This window comes from Ochotona princeps, chromosome 1 (assembly GCF_030435755.1).
Source record: "Ochotona princeps isolate mOchPri1 chromosome 1, mOchPri1.hap1, whole genome shotgun sequence".
NCBI classification, from domain to species: Eukaryota; Metazoa; Chordata; class Mammalia; order Lagomorpha; family Ochotonidae; genus Ochotona; species Ochotona princeps.
The window spans coordinates 169,168,044-169,188,046 of record NC_080832.1 but is presented as its reverse complement, the minus strand read 5'-3'; the positions used below and the strand labels follow the sequence as shown (position 1 = coordinate 169,188,046).

The window sequence follows — 20,003 nt, the reverse complement described above, 5'->3', positions numbered from 1 at the left end:
AAGCTTTGCTGGGTACGTTATCATGGACTGACATTTTTTTGCTTTTAGAAGTTGGAATGTGTTGCTCTATTCTCTGGCTTGTAGTTTCCTGTGAGAGATCAGCTGTGAGTCTGATTGCCATTCCTCTATATGTCAATTGGTTTTTTTTGTCATGAGCACATTTAAGAATCTTTTCCATATATTTGATTGAAAAGAGCTTGAATATCATGTGTCATGGTGAAGATTGCTTTTGGTCAACCCTGTTGGGAGTTCCATTCCCCTTCTGGATGTTGTTTCCCAATTCTTTCTCCAAATTAGGAAAGTTTTCCTTTATTATTTCATTAAACACATTTTTAAACCCAGCTTCTCTTTCTGTACCTTCTGAAACTCCGATAACTTATATTTGGCCTTTTAATAGTGTCTCTTAATTCTTGAATCCTTTTTTTTAGCTTGACTCAGCTCTGCTTCCAGCTTTTTGATTATTTCCTCATTGTGACAAGAAATGTATTCCAGTTCTTCATTCTGTTACTGAGACTTTCCTTTCAATTTTTTATTTACTCTGTTGTGTCTTTCATTTCCAATAATTCAGCTTGATTTTTTTCACAGTTGCTATTTGCTGTGTGGAATATGCTTTAAATGTGCTTCTCGTTGTTGAGAAGAAGCTTTATAATAAGTGTTTTTATTTCTGTATCCTGCATTTTCTCGATGTCTTCTTCAGTTAACTCTGAGGTTGGCGAAGGCTTTGCCTTCTTTGCAGGGGAGTCTTCAGTAATATTCATTGTGCCTTTGTCTCTTCTTTTGCTCTTGGTCATTGTACTTCTGGTTAGCAGGTTCCTCTCCTAAGGGCAGTTTTTCCAACCTTGTCACACATGGGTCTGCAATTCAGTTTTACTTGATGTGGTTGGTACACGGTTCTTTGTGTGCAGTCACTTGTGCCACTTCCTCCAGCAAGTTCCAGGTCTGGGTTCTTATGTTATACTTCCACCATGGTCTTTGTAGCCACAGCTCCATGGCTCATCACTCTCCACCTCCTGTTGTACCATGCTGAGGCTGCACCATTGTCTGTACAACCTTTCTCCCACTTCCGGTTTGAGCAGTTCTCAGGATTAGGGAAATACCTGGTGACCTATATGGCTAGGTTGATGGTGGTGCTGATCTTGCCGGAACCTGTTGGCTGTTAGGTCTGAGGACCTCATGGAGTTAATTTTGACCCGTATGATGCCAAAGTCGGCATTATTTTCCCTGTGTGACCAGTGCAATGCACTGAGTTCAGTGAGTTTGCTCCCAGCTCGATGCATACAGCTTACTCTTGACCCTGCAGTCTTAAAGTTTTTCTACACTGTACAAAATAGCACCTGATGTGCCAGTGCTAGAATTCTTGATTTGCTAACAGTCAGGCCTAAGAGCTACTGGAACCTATCCTGATTGGGACCTGTAGGATGCCACGTTTTTGCAGTTCAATGAGCCTAAAATGAGTTCACTCTCAGTTTAGTGCATGTACAGTCCTGTCCCATAGCCATTGCCTGCCTACACAAAATGGTGCCCGATTTGTGTCTACTGGGGGTTTAGGTTTGAAATCCACCCTGTTCCCACACCGCCTGTCTAGGACCTGTCACTCTACCTCTGCTTTTGGTTAAATCATACAAACCAGCAGGATTGGCAGTCTTTGTCTAGATTCACCTCCTTAGTTCCTGGTGAACTCCCCTTCCCACATGGTTGCTGGTGGAGTTCTGGCCTCTGATGGAGTTCAGATTACCCCTTGTTGAATACCACTGGGGCCTCAGTCCCTGCAGCACCACACTGTTGTGTCTTCTGCTTCCCCCTGTTTATCAGTCTCCAAGTGCCCCTCTGCCATCATTCTGTCCTCTCCCATTTGCTGGAATGTGCCTTCTCTGCTTCACCTTGGGTAATGTTTCTTCATCTGTTTAATTATATCTTTATTCCGCCATCTGGATTGGATTGTACTTGTTGCTTTCATCAGCTTTATCATGTTTTAGCCATCATTTATTTAAGAAGGTGGTGCGCAAGTTCTGTGTTTCTGTGTTGAACCTGCTCTGAGTTCCCAGCACGTTCCTGTTTCCTGCCTTGTGCTCCTCACCTGTGTCCTCTCCATGTCGTCACAGCCCAGGGATGTGGCTGTAAGGCCCTGCAGATGGGATTGTTCACCTTCGGGGACTCCCTGGGTGCTGGTGAGGCACATATTCACAACTGGACCTGGTGGCCCTCATTTGGAATCCTTGGGGCTGCATCAACTTTACAGGTTTATCATTTGCCCAATTTGAGGTGTTTCTACATGTTAGAAATTATCCTGTAGTCTTGCAAGTGATCTTGGAATTTGGAATTTGGAGCTACTTCACAATTAGAGCAGCCAGGACTTGAACTTGTGCTCATATCGGTTGCTGGCATTGCGGGTGGATGCTTAAGGTGCTGTGCACAGTGCTGACCCCTGTGGTGGTGTTTTGACACCCAAGTCACACAAGCATTAGAACGTTCTTTGGAAACGTCCTGTGTTGTATAAAGTGCTTTGGGACCCTTCATTATAATGCTTCATTATTCAGAATTTGTGAGTCTCAGTGGAAGTGTCTGGGTTTTAAAACAGCTAAGTCTGTGTTCCTCTGTAGTAACTTTCTAAGCTTCATCCATGAAATAACTGTGATGATCGCCCTGGCTGTGTCTTCCTTTCCCTGGACTAATTTGGGAAACTGTTTTTCTAAAGTTTCATTAGCTCATTTACTAGTTCATTTCCAGTTTCCTTAGCCAGAGTTGAGAGTGTAATTTTTCCCCCTTATTTCAGGCTTGTCTTTCCATTTGCAATTTTGGTAGTCTAGCATGTCATCTTTCTAAGAGACGTTCAGTTAGGTCCAGAGGTGTTTGAGAGGCTACTTGGAAAGGTAGATTAGCCTAATTAACCTAGCCATGAACACTGGGAATACGCTCCACATAGGAGAACATGTGTAAGTAATTGTGTGCCGGGTGTGCGGTTTTTACATTGTGCTGCTGTCATATATTTAGTAATATTAAAATAGCTCTAGCAGTTAAGGTGACAGTAGAAAAACTGGAGCTGATGCTCAGTCAGAGGAAGTAGGAGTCGTGTGGTGATCCGTTCAGTAAACACAGGCAGCTCTGACAGTCCAGCAGAATGCATTCTGTCATATACTAACATGTTTTTGATTTCCGTATAATACTTGGACAGTTTTTATGGTATGTTCAGTGATGATTAATCAGGGTTATTAACATATCCATCAGCTTACACTCTGCACTAGTTTGTGCTTCCAAGGCACAGCGAAGAGGGAGGCTGGCTGTCGCCTAGTGCAGCCAGGAGAGAGAAGGTTGAGCTGATGGAGTTCAGTGTGGATGGGGAAGTAAGGTGGGTCTTGTGGATTGGCTAGAGCAGTGGTCAATTTGAGTGCTAAATTAGCTTTTTATTACTATAATGAACTATCCTAGGAAAATAAATTTATCAAGCCAAAGGGATTTTTTTCTGGCTCACAGTTTTGGTGATTCACAGTCCATGACTGGGGGACCCCACGGCTGGATGTGGGCTGAGTCCAGCAGGTGACGGTGGTGGGCATGCTTGGTAGAGGGTTTCTGTGGTGAGCCAGGAAGCTGAGAGTCGGGTCTTGCCCTGGCCCTGGCAGAGCTCTTAGGGCACACCCTCAGTGACCCCAAACCTCCCAGCAGGACCACCTCCCAACCACTGCACCTAGAGCAAGTGTCCGTCCTCCAGGTACCATGCCTGGGACCTTGGGATTTAAGGTCCGCCTGAGTTGTTTAATCCATGGCAAGTGCCCACAGTGTACACCCTGAGTATTCCCAACTGTTGAAGTCTTTTCTAGTGCTCCAGATGGTGACGTGCTAAGCTCTCTGGGGAGACTGCCACTGCCAGTTTCCAGTAGATTTCCTTTTCAGAGCACACCCGTGCCCTCAGAGCTGCTTGGCAAGTCCTCCACAGGGTTTTCAACAGCAGTAAATCATGCAGCTCCATCTTTCTGCAGTCATGCAGCACCTAACTGTGGAGAAGCAGGTTGATGTTGGTACAGAGAAGGGGGTGATGGGCCCTGAATGAGAAGTCAGGCAAGGCTTCCTGAGAGCAGCACCGTCTTGGAAGGACAGTCCCTAGAAATAAGTTGGTATGGGAGGGAAAAGCTACCCTTATGTTCCAGGGATGTGGCAGGACCTGACTTTGCGTGGCTGAGCCTTACGAGAGAGCATCGGCGTGCGGGAGGAAGAGGTAGCTAGATTACCAAGAACATTGTTTACCCCCCTAGCTTCAGATACCACCAGATGATTCTAATGTGCTTGTCTGAAAGTTGTGAGAAGCTGTGAGCCTCTCCAGGAGAGCTGTTCTGTTTCTGGGTCCCCGTGGGAGGCAGGGCCCCAAGTACCTGGGCCATCATCTCTGCTATCCCTGGTGCACTGGCACGGAGCTGGGTCAGAAGCAGAGTGTCGTCCAGGATCCACACTTTGATATGGATGCCACTCTCACAAGCGACCCCTAAACAGCATGCTTTTGTACTCTGTTCTAGAACAAAAAAAATTTTCGTTAAATATGTTATATAATGTAATTCTTAAACTTTTTTTATTAGCAGCTTTTTTTAGTTTAAAAGGAGAAGGAGAACCTATTAAAAAAAAAACAGGCATACATTCATAGTAGCAGCTGACACAGAAATCTCCTGTGAGTAACACCTCTCCTGGACTGGTGTCAACTCCGCCCTGCGCTCCTTACATCCTGGGAAAGATTATGGACCCATTCGTGTGTTACTGGATTCTGAGGCTATTTGGTGAAGCGATTCAGGGTTACATCTTAGTTTAAACCAGTTATAACTTCTCATACCAAGAACGCACAACTTCCTCTATATTTGCTGACGTGGTTTGTCTGTCTTGTTTGTATATTTCTTTTCTGACAAATGAGAAACCATTATGTTTTCTGAATGTGTAGTCTTTGAGCCGTTTTATCCTGATCGCAAGGTGAGGAGGGTGGGCATTGGGGGATGTCTCAGAACCTGAGGCCCTTCCCTCCCTTCCTCCTTTGCTTCCCCATCAGGCCTCAGGCTATGAGGAGCCACGATGACCAGCACCGCCCTGGGCTGGGTGCTCCTGAGCCAGTGTGCTGCCTTCGCCTGGCAGGGTTAGCCCAGCCAGGAGGCCAGGGCGCCGTGGTGGTTGGCAGCAGCGTTTTCCAGCTTTAATAGGACAGGATAGAAAATGGAAAATGGTTACTTTTTTTGTGAATTACATGTATTTGCTACATGTGTGGAAATAATGTGATGAGTCAGAATATTTGAAAATGTATTTCTTAAACATGATAAAAAATGATGAATATTGCTGGAAACATCACTAAATTTTCTTGTGTGAGCCAGTTAAGAACGTATAATAAGTAACTACTTACTCTGTAATTGCAGACTCTGTGAACCAAATTATATTTACAAGGAGAATTATAAAATACAGTTTGCACATAAATGAAATTTTTAAAAATAAAAATTGAATCCAGCAAAAGCTTTTAATAATGGCTGTTACAAGTCTCTAATTGAAGATTCTGTGTACCGTGTGAGCGGGGCCATGGAGCTTGTGGGCACGCTGGCGGCAGCTGTGTGGCGGCGCTGAGTCAGTAGTCCACATTGTGTGCTGTTGTTACTAGGACAGAAAGGTGACATAATTGAAAACTCCAGAAAGCAGCAACTAATGTTTTGCAAGCAAATATGCACTGAAGTCATTTTTACAACATTTTGTTATGATAAAATACTAACAGAAGGTGGCCAAACTTCCATTTATGAACAGTAGCTGTTCTTTATATTTATGAAATCATAGGAGTTTTTGTTGCTTTGGGCCACAAGTGATTTTATTAACAAAAAGTTGCTTTTATGTATAATGCTAGATTATGTATAAATAAATTCCATTAAGTACAGCCATTAGTACCGTGAATATATATAATACATACATGTATTATTTATGATTCTCAAGTTTAGTGAACTGCTGGCATAGAAATAATAGTGCTTCAGCAATAAAGCTCCATTTTGTGTTTTTCAAGAACTATGTGTTTATGTGTTTTGTGTGTTTAGTTTGAATATCTACAAGGTACTTAGTGTATTTTATTTTTTTAAGTAGGTCTTACCCTCTTGCTCCTTATACTGATGCAGAGATCCTCCATGTGTCTGATGCTTTTCTCTTCAAGGTTTAATTCCTCTTGACCACATGGTGCAGTTTCTGTGTTTAATGTGAGCCCCCTCTTGACTTCTGTGCGTATCTCATCGTTTCATACTCGTAACTTAGAGAAAGTGCTGCTTTCTCAAGAGTGTCTGCCCCCGTCCATTTGTTTTCTGGATGTGATGATTAGCAGGGACAAACAGGATATTGCTGTGTGGGGATGCATATGTCAGGATAAAACGTTATTGTTTTTGACCATTGTGGAAGTAATTCCAGCTCCGGGTTCAGACCTCCTTTGTGGCTCCCGTCCTGCCTTCATTTAGCAGGCTGGCCAGATCAATATGAAACTGAGGGAGATTTGATCAGCAGATTGAAGGCCTTCTGAATTTCCGGGCTTTCTGGCACTACGAGGAAAGAGGCAGGTGGGCCGGAGTTTGAAGGCTGCGTGGTGGGCTGTGTGCGTTTGGTAGTCTGGTGTATGTGCGTGTGGGAGGTTCCCTCCGGCGGCCAGCCCTCTGGATCTGCCATTGGAGACAGTTTCTGGGGCTGCTGATTTTACCAGAAGGCAGAGGCTACTTCTTTGCATGACTCCCAACACAGTATTTTGAGTTCATTAATCTAAACTATACCAGGGCTACCAAAAACGTTAGTTATTAATATCATTGAATTTAGTACAAAATACAACTCTTGGAATTTTAGAAACTACTGTTACAGTAAACGCTCAGACCGATGTATTAAGTGTAGGATTGGCTCATCATAGGTATGTATATCCTCAGGAAAGGTAAACTAGTTGTTACTGAGATGGAAAGTGTGTACCTTTACAAGACCCAGTGGTTTCCAGAGGCGGAAATCCAAGAGGAGCTGCCCTGGGCCCAGACTCACTTGCCTTCATGCAGCCCAAGGAAGCCCTGCTGGTTGTTGGTCCTGCTTGCTGCTGAATTACACCTGGCCTTCCGGGCTGTGCAGGCAGGCAGACAGACAGCGGTTGTGTAGACGGCGCTGCCTCACAGCAGGTCTTTCCTGCAGCTCTGCCCATGGAGCTGCTAACTGGGCAGATGCTGCCAGCCCACCTCCACGCCTCCCCCGCATCCCTGTCACCTCTGCTGTCCATCCTTCCCTGTCCTGTGGCCCTGCTAGGTCTTAGTCTGCCTGTGTTTGGCAGCTTTTGGATAGTTTAACCAGAGATTCCAGCGAGGGACTTCTCAGACAGGAAGAAGGCATATTTGAGTTTGCACTTTGGTGGTTCCTGGTGTGAGATCAGGCAACCCCACTGTTTGAGGCACCTGGTGAGGCTGGACGGTTGGTAGACAGACCATGGCATTGGGGGCTGGGAAGGAGAGACCCCAAGTGCTGCTCTGCGTCTGCTCTCTCATGAAGCCATCTTGCTTCTGCCTCTGGACCTCCGCCCCCACCCGGCCCTGTGCAGTCACTTCCCAGACAGAAGTGGATCCAGCCTCCACCTGGCTCTGCCAGCCGGTAGTTCAAGGCTGTGACTGCCGGACTGCGGAGCTTAGAGGTGTGAGTGAACGAGCTGTAACTCCACCTCGATTCTGCTTAGTGTTAATTCTAAGCTAGTAGGTATTAGTGCAGCTCTAATAAAATCCCCATTGGGAACTTCATATATGAGGAAAGTGTTACCTTTAGATAGTCTTATTGGAAAACTCAAAATTTTTTTAGCTGTAGTTCAATAAAAGGATGCTCTTGTTCTCACTATAGGAATATTTATTCTGACAAAATAAATTTATAAATTTAAAGGAAAATGTGTCTTGGACAGTTTAAACACATTGCTTTCATTAATCGTTCAACAAATGTCATCTGATATGTATGTTGCTTTGTGTATTCTTGTTTGATGCATCTATTTATACAGTTTTCTTTGTTTTCCTCAGACAAAATTGAAGAAGCACAAAAAGAACTCAATGGGGCAGAAGTTTCAAAAAAAGGTAAATTAAAGCAATTCTTCATATGACATTGTTTTTGATGGAAATGCTTATTCAGATACCATATCATTTCAGTGTTGCTAATTAAATCACCGCAAACATTATCATAAAATCCAAAGTCATCTGAAACTAATTGACTCTAGGAATTTCGTGAACTTTGCGTCATGAAGCCTCATAGGTTCTACAGCTGTTGCCCAGACAGGCCCAGAAGACTGTGAGATGTTGGTGCGGCTCTCTGTGAGACTGACCGCAGCCTGGAGAACCCTGGAGTTGGGGATGTGAAAGTGTTGTGGCCCTGAGCACCCCAGAGCTGGGGACGTGAGCATCTTGTGGCCCTGACACCCCAGAACTGGGGCTGTGAGCCTTTGTACTCACACCTGCCTGTGTTCATGTCCTGCGGTGCTTTGGAATGACTGAGACCCGAGACACCCTGAATGCCAGTTAGAATAGTTGAACACATTGTGGTGTATTCATCTAAACTCTACTAGGGTCTTAAGAAACGTTACACAGTTATTGATGCAATACTGCAGCTTAAATGATACCATGCAGCTTTAAAAAAGGTCATTGTTTCAATTGGTGATTTATTTTTACGTAAGAAACAGAATTGTACTGTAGCTTATGAAATACAGTCCCTTTCTTGGTTAGAAAAAATAACAAGTTTAGGTGTGCGTGCCACATACACGCACAAGACTCCTGGTGTGAAAGCAATGATGCGCAGATGTGACAGAAGCGGAGGACAAGGGCATCTCTGTGTGTGTACCATTCCACCGGTCACATCACGTGTGACTTTTGTACAAAAAGAAAAAATCAAAACACAAAGTGCAGAAATTGGTTTTGACGTAGAAAGCACATTAATGATTGTCACACGTACCCTGAGGCAAAAGCGAGACTCAGAACAGCACGTGGGGCACAGTTCATACGCTGGAGAGTTCCAGCACTCTTAGCAAAACCAATTGTGTTCTTCCAGTATTGTAGGAAAATCAAGTTCTCCTCGTGCCATTTACATTTCATCATTTATTAATTATCTTCACCTGTCATTCCTTCTAATTGCCATGGAGTATTTTAACAGAATAACTTAGCTAAGTAGGATTCCAATGAAGGGGTGTGTGTGTGTTTTCCCCTTTTTTCAGGTATCTTTTAAATCTAGTCCAGTTACTAAGTATCAGTAGAAGTAATTTCTTCCATCCATTTTTTCAAACTTTATTATTAATTATTATTTTATGATACAGTTGCATAGGCTCTGGGATTTACCTACCCCCTTCCCAAGACCCATCCTCTCCCCACTGATTTCCCCCATATTATCACAACAGGATAGTCCCTCACAAACAGTCGTAAGTCCAGCACTGGGGAAATGGACAACGGCAGAGTCCAACATCCTATTGTCAAGACATAGTTAACAGTTTCGTTGGAAGTCCATCTTTGATCTGGAAGTAGAGATGCATACTACGTTGTATCCTCACATCTGGATATGACAATCTCCATTACACAGTTGCTGTACATCCCTCAAATGAAAAGCCACAAAACAAAATCAACAACAGGGAAAAAATAGAAATTTACAATGCCATAAAGTTAAATAACATGTTACTGAATGACCGGTATGTGTCATGGAAGATATGAAAATCAAGAACCTTCCTGAAGAAAATGATACTACTAGATAACATATGAGTCATTAAATAATGAGAAAAAAAATCTGTATTGAAGAAATGAAAATAAAAATAAAAAAAAATAAAAATCCATGAGATATAGTTTCTGCTGATCTTTGTTGGTGAGATGTGTCTCCTGTAGGCAACAGATAGATGGATTTTGTTTTTTGATCCAATCCAATAGTCTACAACATTTCATTGATAAGTTTAAGTCATTTACACTCAAGGTTAATATGAATAAGTGGTAATTTGGTCTTGTCATTTTAGCAACCAGGTGTTCATTGTTTGATTTAGTCTTCTGTTGTTATTTTACTGGGATGTTCTTCACATTTGCCTTTGGTTTTGATGGGCGCTATTCCTTTTCTCTGTCAAGAGAACATCTTTAAGTATCATTTATAGGGCAGGTTTGGAAGAGGCATGTTCTTTGAGCTTTTCTTTACTGTGGAAGAATTTTATTTCATTTTAAAGACAAAGGAAAGCTTTGCCGGATACGTTATTCTGGGCTGACAAGTTTTTGCTTTTAGAAACTGGAATGTGTTGCTCTAGTCTCCTCTGGCCTGTAGTTTCCTGTGAGAGATCAGCTGTGAGTCTGATTGCTATTCCTGTACATGTCAATTGGTTTTTTTGTCATGAGCACATTTGAGGATCTGTTCCTTATGCTTATGCTTGCAAGGCACAGTGTATCTCCTACACTGACCCTGACTTGAAACTTTCTCCCCATGTCTCCTGCTTTGTGACCATAAGGAAAAGTAACTGACTCATTTTCAGAAACATTTAGCACACTGGGAGTGTGCTGTTTAAAAAAAAATTGAGAAACAAAACTTGCTCACTGAGTTAAAATGACTTTTTTTTTTTTTTTTTACATTTTAAGAAAAGGTAAATCTGTTCAGTGTCAGCATGGAAACTGGTTTTTTTAACTGATTTTGTTCGTCAGATAGCAGTAAAATGAAGCAGTGCACTAAATTATGTTAATATATGTTTTAGTCTTTTTCTCTCCTTATGAATGAAACTTAGAAGACTTGAATTTGGTTGATTTGGATTTTAGTCAGATTGGGAGCAGATGTGAGCACAGAGCAGCCACAGGCCCTCAGTGCTGTCATCCTGTTCTGCCCGCAGCGCTGTCTAGTAACGCTCAGGGCTTGTGTTTGACACCGTTTGTAGAGATGTTGAGGGGATTTAAAGGAGATAGGAAGTGTCATAGATGTGGTAATGCAATATAAGTAAAATCCTCAAAATCTGGAAAGAAACAAGCAGATCAGTTAGGAAAGCTTTTAGTGCTGTTTCTTGAATAAGCTTCTTAATATTTCACTTTAAATTTTTATCACATAAGTGTTTCACACATGTAAATCAATAGATGTAGCTAAACCAGGAATCCTAAGAGTAACGCAATGATATTGGATTCCAGAGTGTGAGAACAGCAGCATCACCAATTGTGTCATATTCATCTTTTTTTTTTTCATGATTCATTTATTTTTATGGGAAAGTCAGATTTACAGAGAAGGAGAGACAGAGAGAAAGGTTCCCCATTTGCTGAGTCACTCCCCAGGTGCTTGCAAGGGGCAGGGCTGAACCAAAGGCAGGACCTAGAAGCCCCTGGCTCTCCCTTGCAGGTGCTGGGTCCCAGGGCTTTAGGCCATTCCCACTGCTTTCCCAGGCCACCGGCAGGGAGCCGGAGGGGAAGTGGAGCAGCAGGACAGGAACCAGTGTCCCTGTGGGATGTTGGTGCTTGGAGGTGAGGGATTAGTAGTTGAAACTGTGGCACCATTTCTGCCAAGGCATTCTCAGTCCACCTGTGGTCATCGTGTTAGTAAGCAAAGTACATAATACACAACTGGATTCCCAAACTGTGTCTTTTTATTTTCATTTTGCCTGAATGGGACCTTTAAAACTTAATGTCATATATAATCTACTTTTTCTGTCAGTTTTTTTTTTTCTACGATAATCCATGTTGTTCTATGCAGCTGGATTTTTCATTGCTGTAATATTTTATTTACTGTTCATCTGTTTATCAGCTGCAAGATTTGAGTCACTTCTACTTTTATGTTAACATAGATGGAGCCGTTGTGATGCCGGGCGCCCATGTGTGAGCTCTCTAAGACACATCGAGAGACTGCATGTTCAGCCTCACCACGTGACGCTAAATTTTTTTCCAAAGTTTATTGTTTTCCTTGGGGTGAGGAGTGGCTTTTAGATTCCCACCGTTAGTGTCTAATAGTTCACTTTATACTATCGTGTATGTGGTATTTTCAGGCTTTTAATTTTCTCCAGTTATACAGGTGCAAATAATATTTTATTGTACTCCTGATTTATGCTTTTTCTGGTCACAACTATTTGTAACTGGCTAATGCCTTATTGCTTGTCACAAAGATATAGCCTAGTAAATTGTCTTGGTTTGTTTTCTGTTAGTTTGAAGTTGTTAGGTAGATACTCAAAGTCAGGAGCTGGCTGCCGGCTTGGAGCCTTGTGCGGATGCAGCAGTAACAGTGCAGACACACCTGCAGGTGGCCGTGACTTTACTGAAATGCTTGCTAGTATCTTTTGCTCATTTTGTTTTTTTATGGATTGCATTCTTGGCATTTTTTCCATTCATTTTGGTTTAGCAACCTTTATTCATTTTGTATGGTTTAGTTTGTGGCTTGATGGTTCACTTTTTTAAAAGTATCTCTTAGTTAAAGAGACTATTTTGATTCCAGTATTTCTATTCATCTCTTTCAACATAAATGTATTTTTTAGCAAAGGTGTTTCTTTATTTAACTTGAAAAAAATTCTTCCTTGTCCAGGGTACTACTGTGTTTTCTTCTAAAAGACTTGCATATTTTGACTTAAAAACCCATCTGGGGTTGAGTTAGAAAAAATGTGTTTTATTTTTTTTTTATTTTATTTTTTTTTTAAAGATTTATTTTATTTTTATTACAAAGTCAGATATACTGAGAGGAGGAGAGACAGAGAGGAAGTGGAGCTGCTGGGATTAGAACCAGCGGCCATATGGGATCAAGGCGAGGACCTCAGCCACTAGGCCACGCTGCCGAGCCCAAAAAAATGTGTTTTAATGCTCTGTGAGTTACATTTCCAGTTTTTGTCTTCCCAAGTGAATAATTGGTCATTGTCAAAGTTACTAAGTGTCGCGGGAGCATTTCCTGAGCAGGTTCTGCCTGTAGTATTTTCATACTGACTTCCCGTGTGTGTGTAGAGAAGGTTCTGAACTTCGAATGTGCTGTTGTGTCTGTTGTGTTTGTTTTTCTGCCCATGAACTATTATCACAGTATATTAATTACTGCTAATTTTACTGTATTGATATAGGATATACAGTAACATATGGCAAAAATTATAGAAAAATACCTCAAGTTACTCATCTTCATGAGTTTTTAGCTTATCTTTTAAAATGTATAAATCAGATTTTAAAAAGGGCAATTTTTCTGAGAAATGCGCTTGTTTTGGGACAGACTGTCTCCACAGTTTTTAGTTTTTCCATCTTTGGGTTTATCTCTGACATTCATATTTTCTTTCATGTTTTAAATTTTTTTATTATCGATCTTGTGTATATTTTGCTGGGTTTATTACCTAGAACTGCACTATTCTGTTGGTTTCATGGAATTTTTTCTTTTGTGTAACAGTCTCCTAGCTCTGTTGCTAAATAAAAACACCGTGTTGTTTTGCATACCGTAATTAGCCATTCAGCTCAACTCACAGTTTGTATGCGGATACTTTCCTGTCCTAACAGCCTTTTGTTTCTACGTATGTAAGCTTTGCTTCTTTGATTTCGTTGTCTTACTCTGTTGGCTTCAGGAAAATAACAACAAAGAGTGGTAATATTGACATCCTTTCTTCTTAATTTGGGAGAGAACGTTTTTGGTATCTTTGAACTAAAGTTACCTCTTTTTGTGTAGTGTAGGAGGGAGATCAGCATATTTCTAATCACCTAAGGATGTACCTGCTAGTTTTGATTTGCATAGAATTTGTAAAAATAAATGACTCTTTATTAATATTTTTCTTCATATGTAAAGGGAACTGTCAGATCTTCAGTCTTCTGTAACGTACAAACCTGACTTGAATATTCTGTGATCAAATCAATGTCAGCATGATGTTTATAGTCCTTTCAGATACACTGCTAGATGTGATCTAGTGTTTTATTAAGTTTTATAAACATATTAAAGACATGTCCATCCATAATCTTATTTTTTTCTGTTACTAATTTTACTTGTATTATTCTGTTTTAAGGTTGTGTGAATTGAGGACCAGATAATTCATTTCCTTGGAGTGTTTGTGAAATGCAGAAAACACTTTACTGAGCAGGCAGGTCTGACAAAATACTCTGACTTTTGCAAGTAGTTGAAGGGTAGATGCTTAACTGCTACTTCAGCGTTTTTAATCATATCGAATTATTAAACTTTCCCATCAGCTTTGGAGACTTACATTTGTTATATTTTATTCACCTTTGCTGTAAGCATTGCTATGTATTGGCCAAAGCGCGTCATTACAGTACGGTTCTCTCCCGTGCTCCTGGGTCTGCAGTGGTGTTCCCTTGTCCGTGGTCTCTTTGTGTCTTTTCTCTCTTTCTTGGTCGCCAGAGGTTTGTGTGCCTCATTCTTTGTTTTTTTCCTGGTGCCAGTTGCTGATTTTCTTGATAATCTTTTCATTTTTCTAAGATTTTGTTCTTTGTTGGTTATTATCTTCTTTTTTATGTAATTCTGTTCCTCCGATTTTTTAAGTTGGAAAGATGGCTTATTTGTTTCTGCCCTTCAGTTGCAATCACTTAAAGCTGTTAATTTCCTTCTAAATATTAGTGCAGGTGTATCACACACCCTTTTGTATTCGTTTGTCTCATTAATTCCTACGCTGGTTTCTTTGACTATCTAGTAAGAAGTTGTATTTTACCCCACCCTCCACCTGGACAGGGGTTTTGTTTATTTTTGTGGTTTCTGAGTCAGTTGAATTGTAATACTAACTATTTGAAGACCATTCTGATGTCTAGGATTGCTTCTGCTCCATTTCTGAATATTGTTTCATCAAAGTTTTCAGTGTTCTAGAAAAATACTCCTTGATTTATAATAGAAATTTTGCATTTTATAAGTTAACCATTCTGCAGTTGTAAGGCTGCTGAAGTAGAAACATTGTGGAATGACCTTGCCCAGCGTGTGCACCTAGGGCTCTGGGGCCTGGACTGCGCTCCTGCCCTCGCGTCACAGGGCAGCCAGTTAGGAGTGTGCTTGGGGGGCAGTGAGTTCTGGGGCAGTTACTCATGTCCTGAACTACGCTTTTGGGTGGTGAGACTGTAAAATCATCAACTCCAAAGAGAATGTGTTGAGTCAGGAAAAATGACTTGGGGGTTCAGCCCATGAGTGTGAAGATGGAGATTTGGGGTTCGTCCCGTGCAGCAGCGGCATCCCTATTAAGTGGATACGTACAGGTGATTTCTGTGCATCTCCTGCTTTGCAAGGTGTGGAGAGGGGTGCCATCTGCCCGTGTCCCTGGATCTTGTGTGGTTAGCAAGTCGGGGGAGGGCACAACGATGGCTCTGAGGAGGCAGCTGACAAGCAGGATTTTTGTCAGGATAAGCACAGTTTGTGCCCCGGAATGCCATGCTCTGTTGCCTGGCAAGCTGGGGGGATGTTAGGCTCCTTTGTTCAATGAGGCTGTGTAATTTGGAAGGGAGAGTGGCAGACATGGGAGTGCCGGGGGAGGTGATGGTGGCCTCTCAGTATGTCAGTAGAAATACTCAAATGTTCTCCCTTCTTTTCTACAGCAAGTCTTTTTTAAATTTTTTTCGCTTGTTTGTTTTTAAAGCTGCTTGTAATATAAATGTATTTCTAAAAAGTTAAAAATATGGTGACTCACTAAAAAGGAATTTCTAGATACCAAATAGTATATTTTGAAAAATGAAGGCAGGAGCAGACGTTGTGGCTCAGTGCGCTAACCTCCACGTCAGGACGCCAGCATGCCATATCACAGGACCAGTCCTGTTGTGCTGCTGAAGTGCCTGAGAAAGCACTGACAGCTCAAGTCCAAGGGTCCTTGCCAGTTTGTGTCCCGATGGCCCCGCTTCCCATCCTGCTCCCTGCTTGTGGCCTGGGATGGCCCAAGGCCTTGGGACACTGCACCTGTGTGGGAGACCCAGAGGAAGCTCCTGGCTCCTGGTTTCAGGTTGGCTCAGCTCCAGCCATTCACGTGGGGAGTGAATCATTGGCCGGAAGATCTTCCTCTCTGTATATCTGCCTTTCCAATAATAAAAAAATAAATCTTAAAAAAAATGAAGGCGTATTTAGAATAGCATTTTCTGTTATGATAACACTTAGGATTTAATGTTGATATTTTGTTCTTCCAAGTTTTGCTAAGTCTGTTCATTAAAATAGAAGAGCATATTGTCATAGCTGACAGTATTGGTAGTTTTTATATAAAACTGAATTCAGGGACTGGCCTTGTGGTGCAGTGCAGTGAGCTACCACCAGCAATGCTGGAATCCCTAACTGGTGCCACTTAGAGTCCCAGCTACTCCACTTCCAGTCCAGCTCCCTGCTAATGGCCTTGGAAGGGAGCAGGAGCACCCAGCCCGAGCCTGTGCCCCCACCTGCACGTGGGGGACCTGGTGGCCCCTGGCTTCAGGGTGGTCCCTCCACGGGCACTGAGGCCAGCTGGTGAGGGAATTAGTGGATGGAGGATCTCTCTCAACTCTGCCTTCCAAATCAATTAGTAGATCTTAAATAACAACTGCAGCAACAACCACCCACTAAATTTAGGTGGAATTTAAAATAGAAAGCTAGAACACATTTTTAAAAATTTTAATCAGCTAAACTAAGATGAACAGTGTAATTCAAGGTAAGAGAAAATTGTTTTAAAACCATCTACCAAGCAAAGTATGGTAGTCATGGTTTTGGATATGCTGATATCTGGGAGGAGCTGAACGCTAAGATTATTTTCTTTGCTGTGATTTTGGGGGGAGTGTTTGCCCAGCCTGAGATGGTCTGGGTTGCAGTTCGGAGAGGGGGTTGGTAGGCTTTGCGGGCCCTGGAGAGAGCACCCTGCATCAGTGGGACCTAGAGACTTCTCTTCCTATATGAAGTGCACTTCACATATTTCTAATACAATGGTTTTCCAGAAAGTGACATTTGTCATGTTCTGGCTTTTAAAAGGTGAAATATAAATAAATAAATTTCATAATTTATCCAAAAAATGTTGAAATGTTAGTTAAAATGTTTCAGACTTGGAAGGACATTAATAATTTACAAATGAAAGCTCTTGTTGATATAGGTAGGCAAAAGGCAGGTTGAGTGTCTTAATGAAATGTCAGCTACAAAGTATCTTTAAAGGAACTCAGATTTATTATTTAGTATTCCACTGATTCTAGCTAATTTAGTGCATATTTTGACAAGTTGTGGTCATTGGGATTATAAACTAATTATTACGAAGTATTGAGTTTTAATGTGCAGGTTTTTTTTTTTTTCATTATGTGACAGTTTTATAGGTACTGGGATTCCCCCCACCCCTCCCCAAACCCCCCCATGGTGGATTCCTCCACCTTGTTGCATTACCACAGTTCAAGATCAGTTGAGATTCTTTCATTACAAGCATATACCAAGCATAGATTCCAGCATCTTATTGTGCAGGTTTAAATGGGGTTTAAATCATGATGTTTATAAATCCTCCTTTGTTAATTAAATGTCCTAGAAAATTCATCACGTTGTCCTTGTATAAAGTTGTTAGTTTATCCATTTACTCAATGAAATTTTAGTATGCATCTGCCAGCAATTTTTTTTTAAGCCCCAGGAAACAGGGAAGAAAGTCAGACCCCTAAGGGAACTTACTGGTTTTAACCCAGCTTTTGCCCTAATGATCCTGATGTTGGAATGGGGGGAGGGAAACTTCCCGAGGTCTTCGTGTAGACTGTCTCTAGTGCCTGACACATTGTCCTCAGGAAAACAGCCACAGATTTTCTGGTTCTTGGAAAAGAAAAGCATCTTCATGTTTTAATATTACATGACATAGACATTCAAATGAGCATATCAGGCCTTACGAAATGTGCTCAGTTCTTGGCTTCCTCTGGAGTGAAATTGGTACTGTGGGAATTATTTGTATCATGCACGTGAAATAAAAGTATCATAGGTCACTCTTATTGATATTTGGATCTTTAATGTGAAAACGTGAAATTCCAAGAGACCATTTGCCTTTCAGATAGATCGTAGCATTTTATAAAAGCTTTCTACCATAAACATATAAACAGCCTTGTTACTATGTTAGTGTACGTAAGTGTCTTTAAATATTATTTCCTCTCCTTGTTTAAAGACAAAATCTGAAAATGCCATCCTGTGAAATACTCACTGTTTTCTAGCAGTACTCCTGATTTCTCTGTGGTGAGCTGTTCGTTGGCCCTCCCAGCCGACATAAGCTTCATTTCGTCGGCTGATTCCTTAGGCTTAGTGACTGGCGAGTGCTGTGCAGTATAGGCCGCACTGTGATGGTGTGTGCTGCCTCGAGGGCACTCTGCCCGTGGGCCTGTGGCCTGTGCTCTTGCCATGCGCCAGGAGATGCAGCCTGATCGCAGAGAAACGATGCTGTTTTTAAAACAAGTTTGTCAGATTCTATCAAGTGCAAACTTACATCCACCTCTTCAGTTTTTGACAAGAAAGGTAAGGGAATTAAACTGCTGCCCCGTGGCATTCAGCCTCTTTGAGGGCAGCATCCCCAGGGGCTAGCTGTTATCCTCAGGTTCACTGGGGCATTCATCAGGGAAGGGTATGGGAAGAGAAACAAAACCCCGGTTTCTGTTGGTCTGTCTGATTTTTTTTTCTGGTAATCATCCCACGTCACCTGCGTGTTTTCCCTGCGAAGGGTGCAGACCTCAAGCATACCGGGAGTCTCTGTTGATCTACCTAGGCCTGCCTGCCTCCTTGCTGCTGTTGCTGTGTGCTGGGGCCCTAAGAACAGCTGGTGCGACACTGCGCCTGCCCTGCTCCCTCCGAGGGCTCGGCGGCCGCTACAGCTCTCCTCCCGGCTGAAGGCAGCACAGAAAATACAGGGAAGCCAGATAAGGCATTGAGCAAAGGTCTGGAAAGTAGATTTTTTTTTTTTTTTTTTTACTAAAAAGCAAATAGAGACAGAAATTACAAGGTCATTTTTCATCAAAAATATGGTGTTCTTTTATTCTTTTGCTAAAGAGTGTGTTTTGTGGTCCTGCCCTACATGGGAGGAAAAGTCACACCTTCCTTGAAGGTGGTTACTTTGAATTTGACCCTGGTAAGCATAGGGTGTAAAATTATTTCCTTGAAGAAAAGGCTTGGAAGCAGCAGATGAGATTGTGTGAATGAGTGAGGAGAGGCGTGCGGGGAGCTGAAGAACCCTGAAGGGAGAACGAGTGTGGATCGGCCGTCTGGACATCATCTGGCTGCCCCGGCCGCGCATCTGTGGCCGCGGTGCAGGGCCCTGAAGCCACAGAGAGGCTCCACACACTGTTCCCACTGCATCCATATGCGTGGCAAAGTTCGACAGACACTGAAAACAACAAGAAAGTTGAACAGTTAGCGCAGTACAGTGTAATAGAGGAGACTTAGAACTATGAGTTGTTTATTTCAGGAATGTTCCACATAATGTGTTTAGACGACAGTTAACTACAGGTAAGCGAAACCTCAGAGAACAAAGCCGAGGATCTGGGGAACCCTGGGTTCAGTGGAGAGACAGGGTTGAGCGAGCAGCTCTGTGGGGAGTTTGCTGCCTACACAGGCTCAGGGCTGCTGGAAGCCCACCAGCCTGCCGGTAGGATGCCCCTGGGAACTGCCAGCACTCTGCATTGTTAGGACAGCACCTCTCATGAGGACCTGTGTGGGTGCCCTCTGCTCCTCACGCCTTCAGCCCTGCCACATGGCTTCCCTGATGATTCCTCTAGATCCATTTTTCCTGCGCCCATAACCCAGTGCTCCTGCAGTTCCTGGTGCCCAGCAGAAGGCATGTGACAGGTGGTGGTTGAGTCAGTGAAGCTGGCTCATGTCTGGCCCTCTCCTTGCAGCGCAGCATTCATTAATGCCTCCCCTAAGAGGCGTCAGGTGATGGCTCAGCTAGCTGGGTCTGTGCCACCCACAGCAGAGATCTTGTTGAATCCTAGGCTGCTGGGTTCAGCTTGGTCCAGCCTTGGCTGGCATTTGTGGGCCTTTGGAGACTGAACCAGCACATGGAAGATCTCTCTTCCCTGCTCCCTCCTGGTCTTCTTCTTTCCCTCTTTCTCTGCTTTGCAAAGAGTGAAAATCCACTTAGAATTTTTCAGAGTATTAAAAAAGTGTACCGTGAATTGTCTATACTAAGACTCATTGTAGAT

General features: G+C 42.6%; 1 protein-coding gene across 1 annotated transcript in view; it reads left to right on the top strand.

The window, feature by feature from the left end:
• Positions 1-20,003, top strand: part of HIVEP1 (HIVEP zinc finger 1) — a 135,154-nt gene that overhangs the window by 72,386 nt on the left and 42,765 nt on the right. Inside the window, exon 3 of the mRNA XM_058670508.1 lies at positions 8,010-8,063. Within this exon, the coding sequence (XP_058526491.1) occupies positions 8,010-8,063 (54 nt within the window). The remainder of the gene's footprint in view (positions 1-8,009; positions 8,064-20,003) is intronic.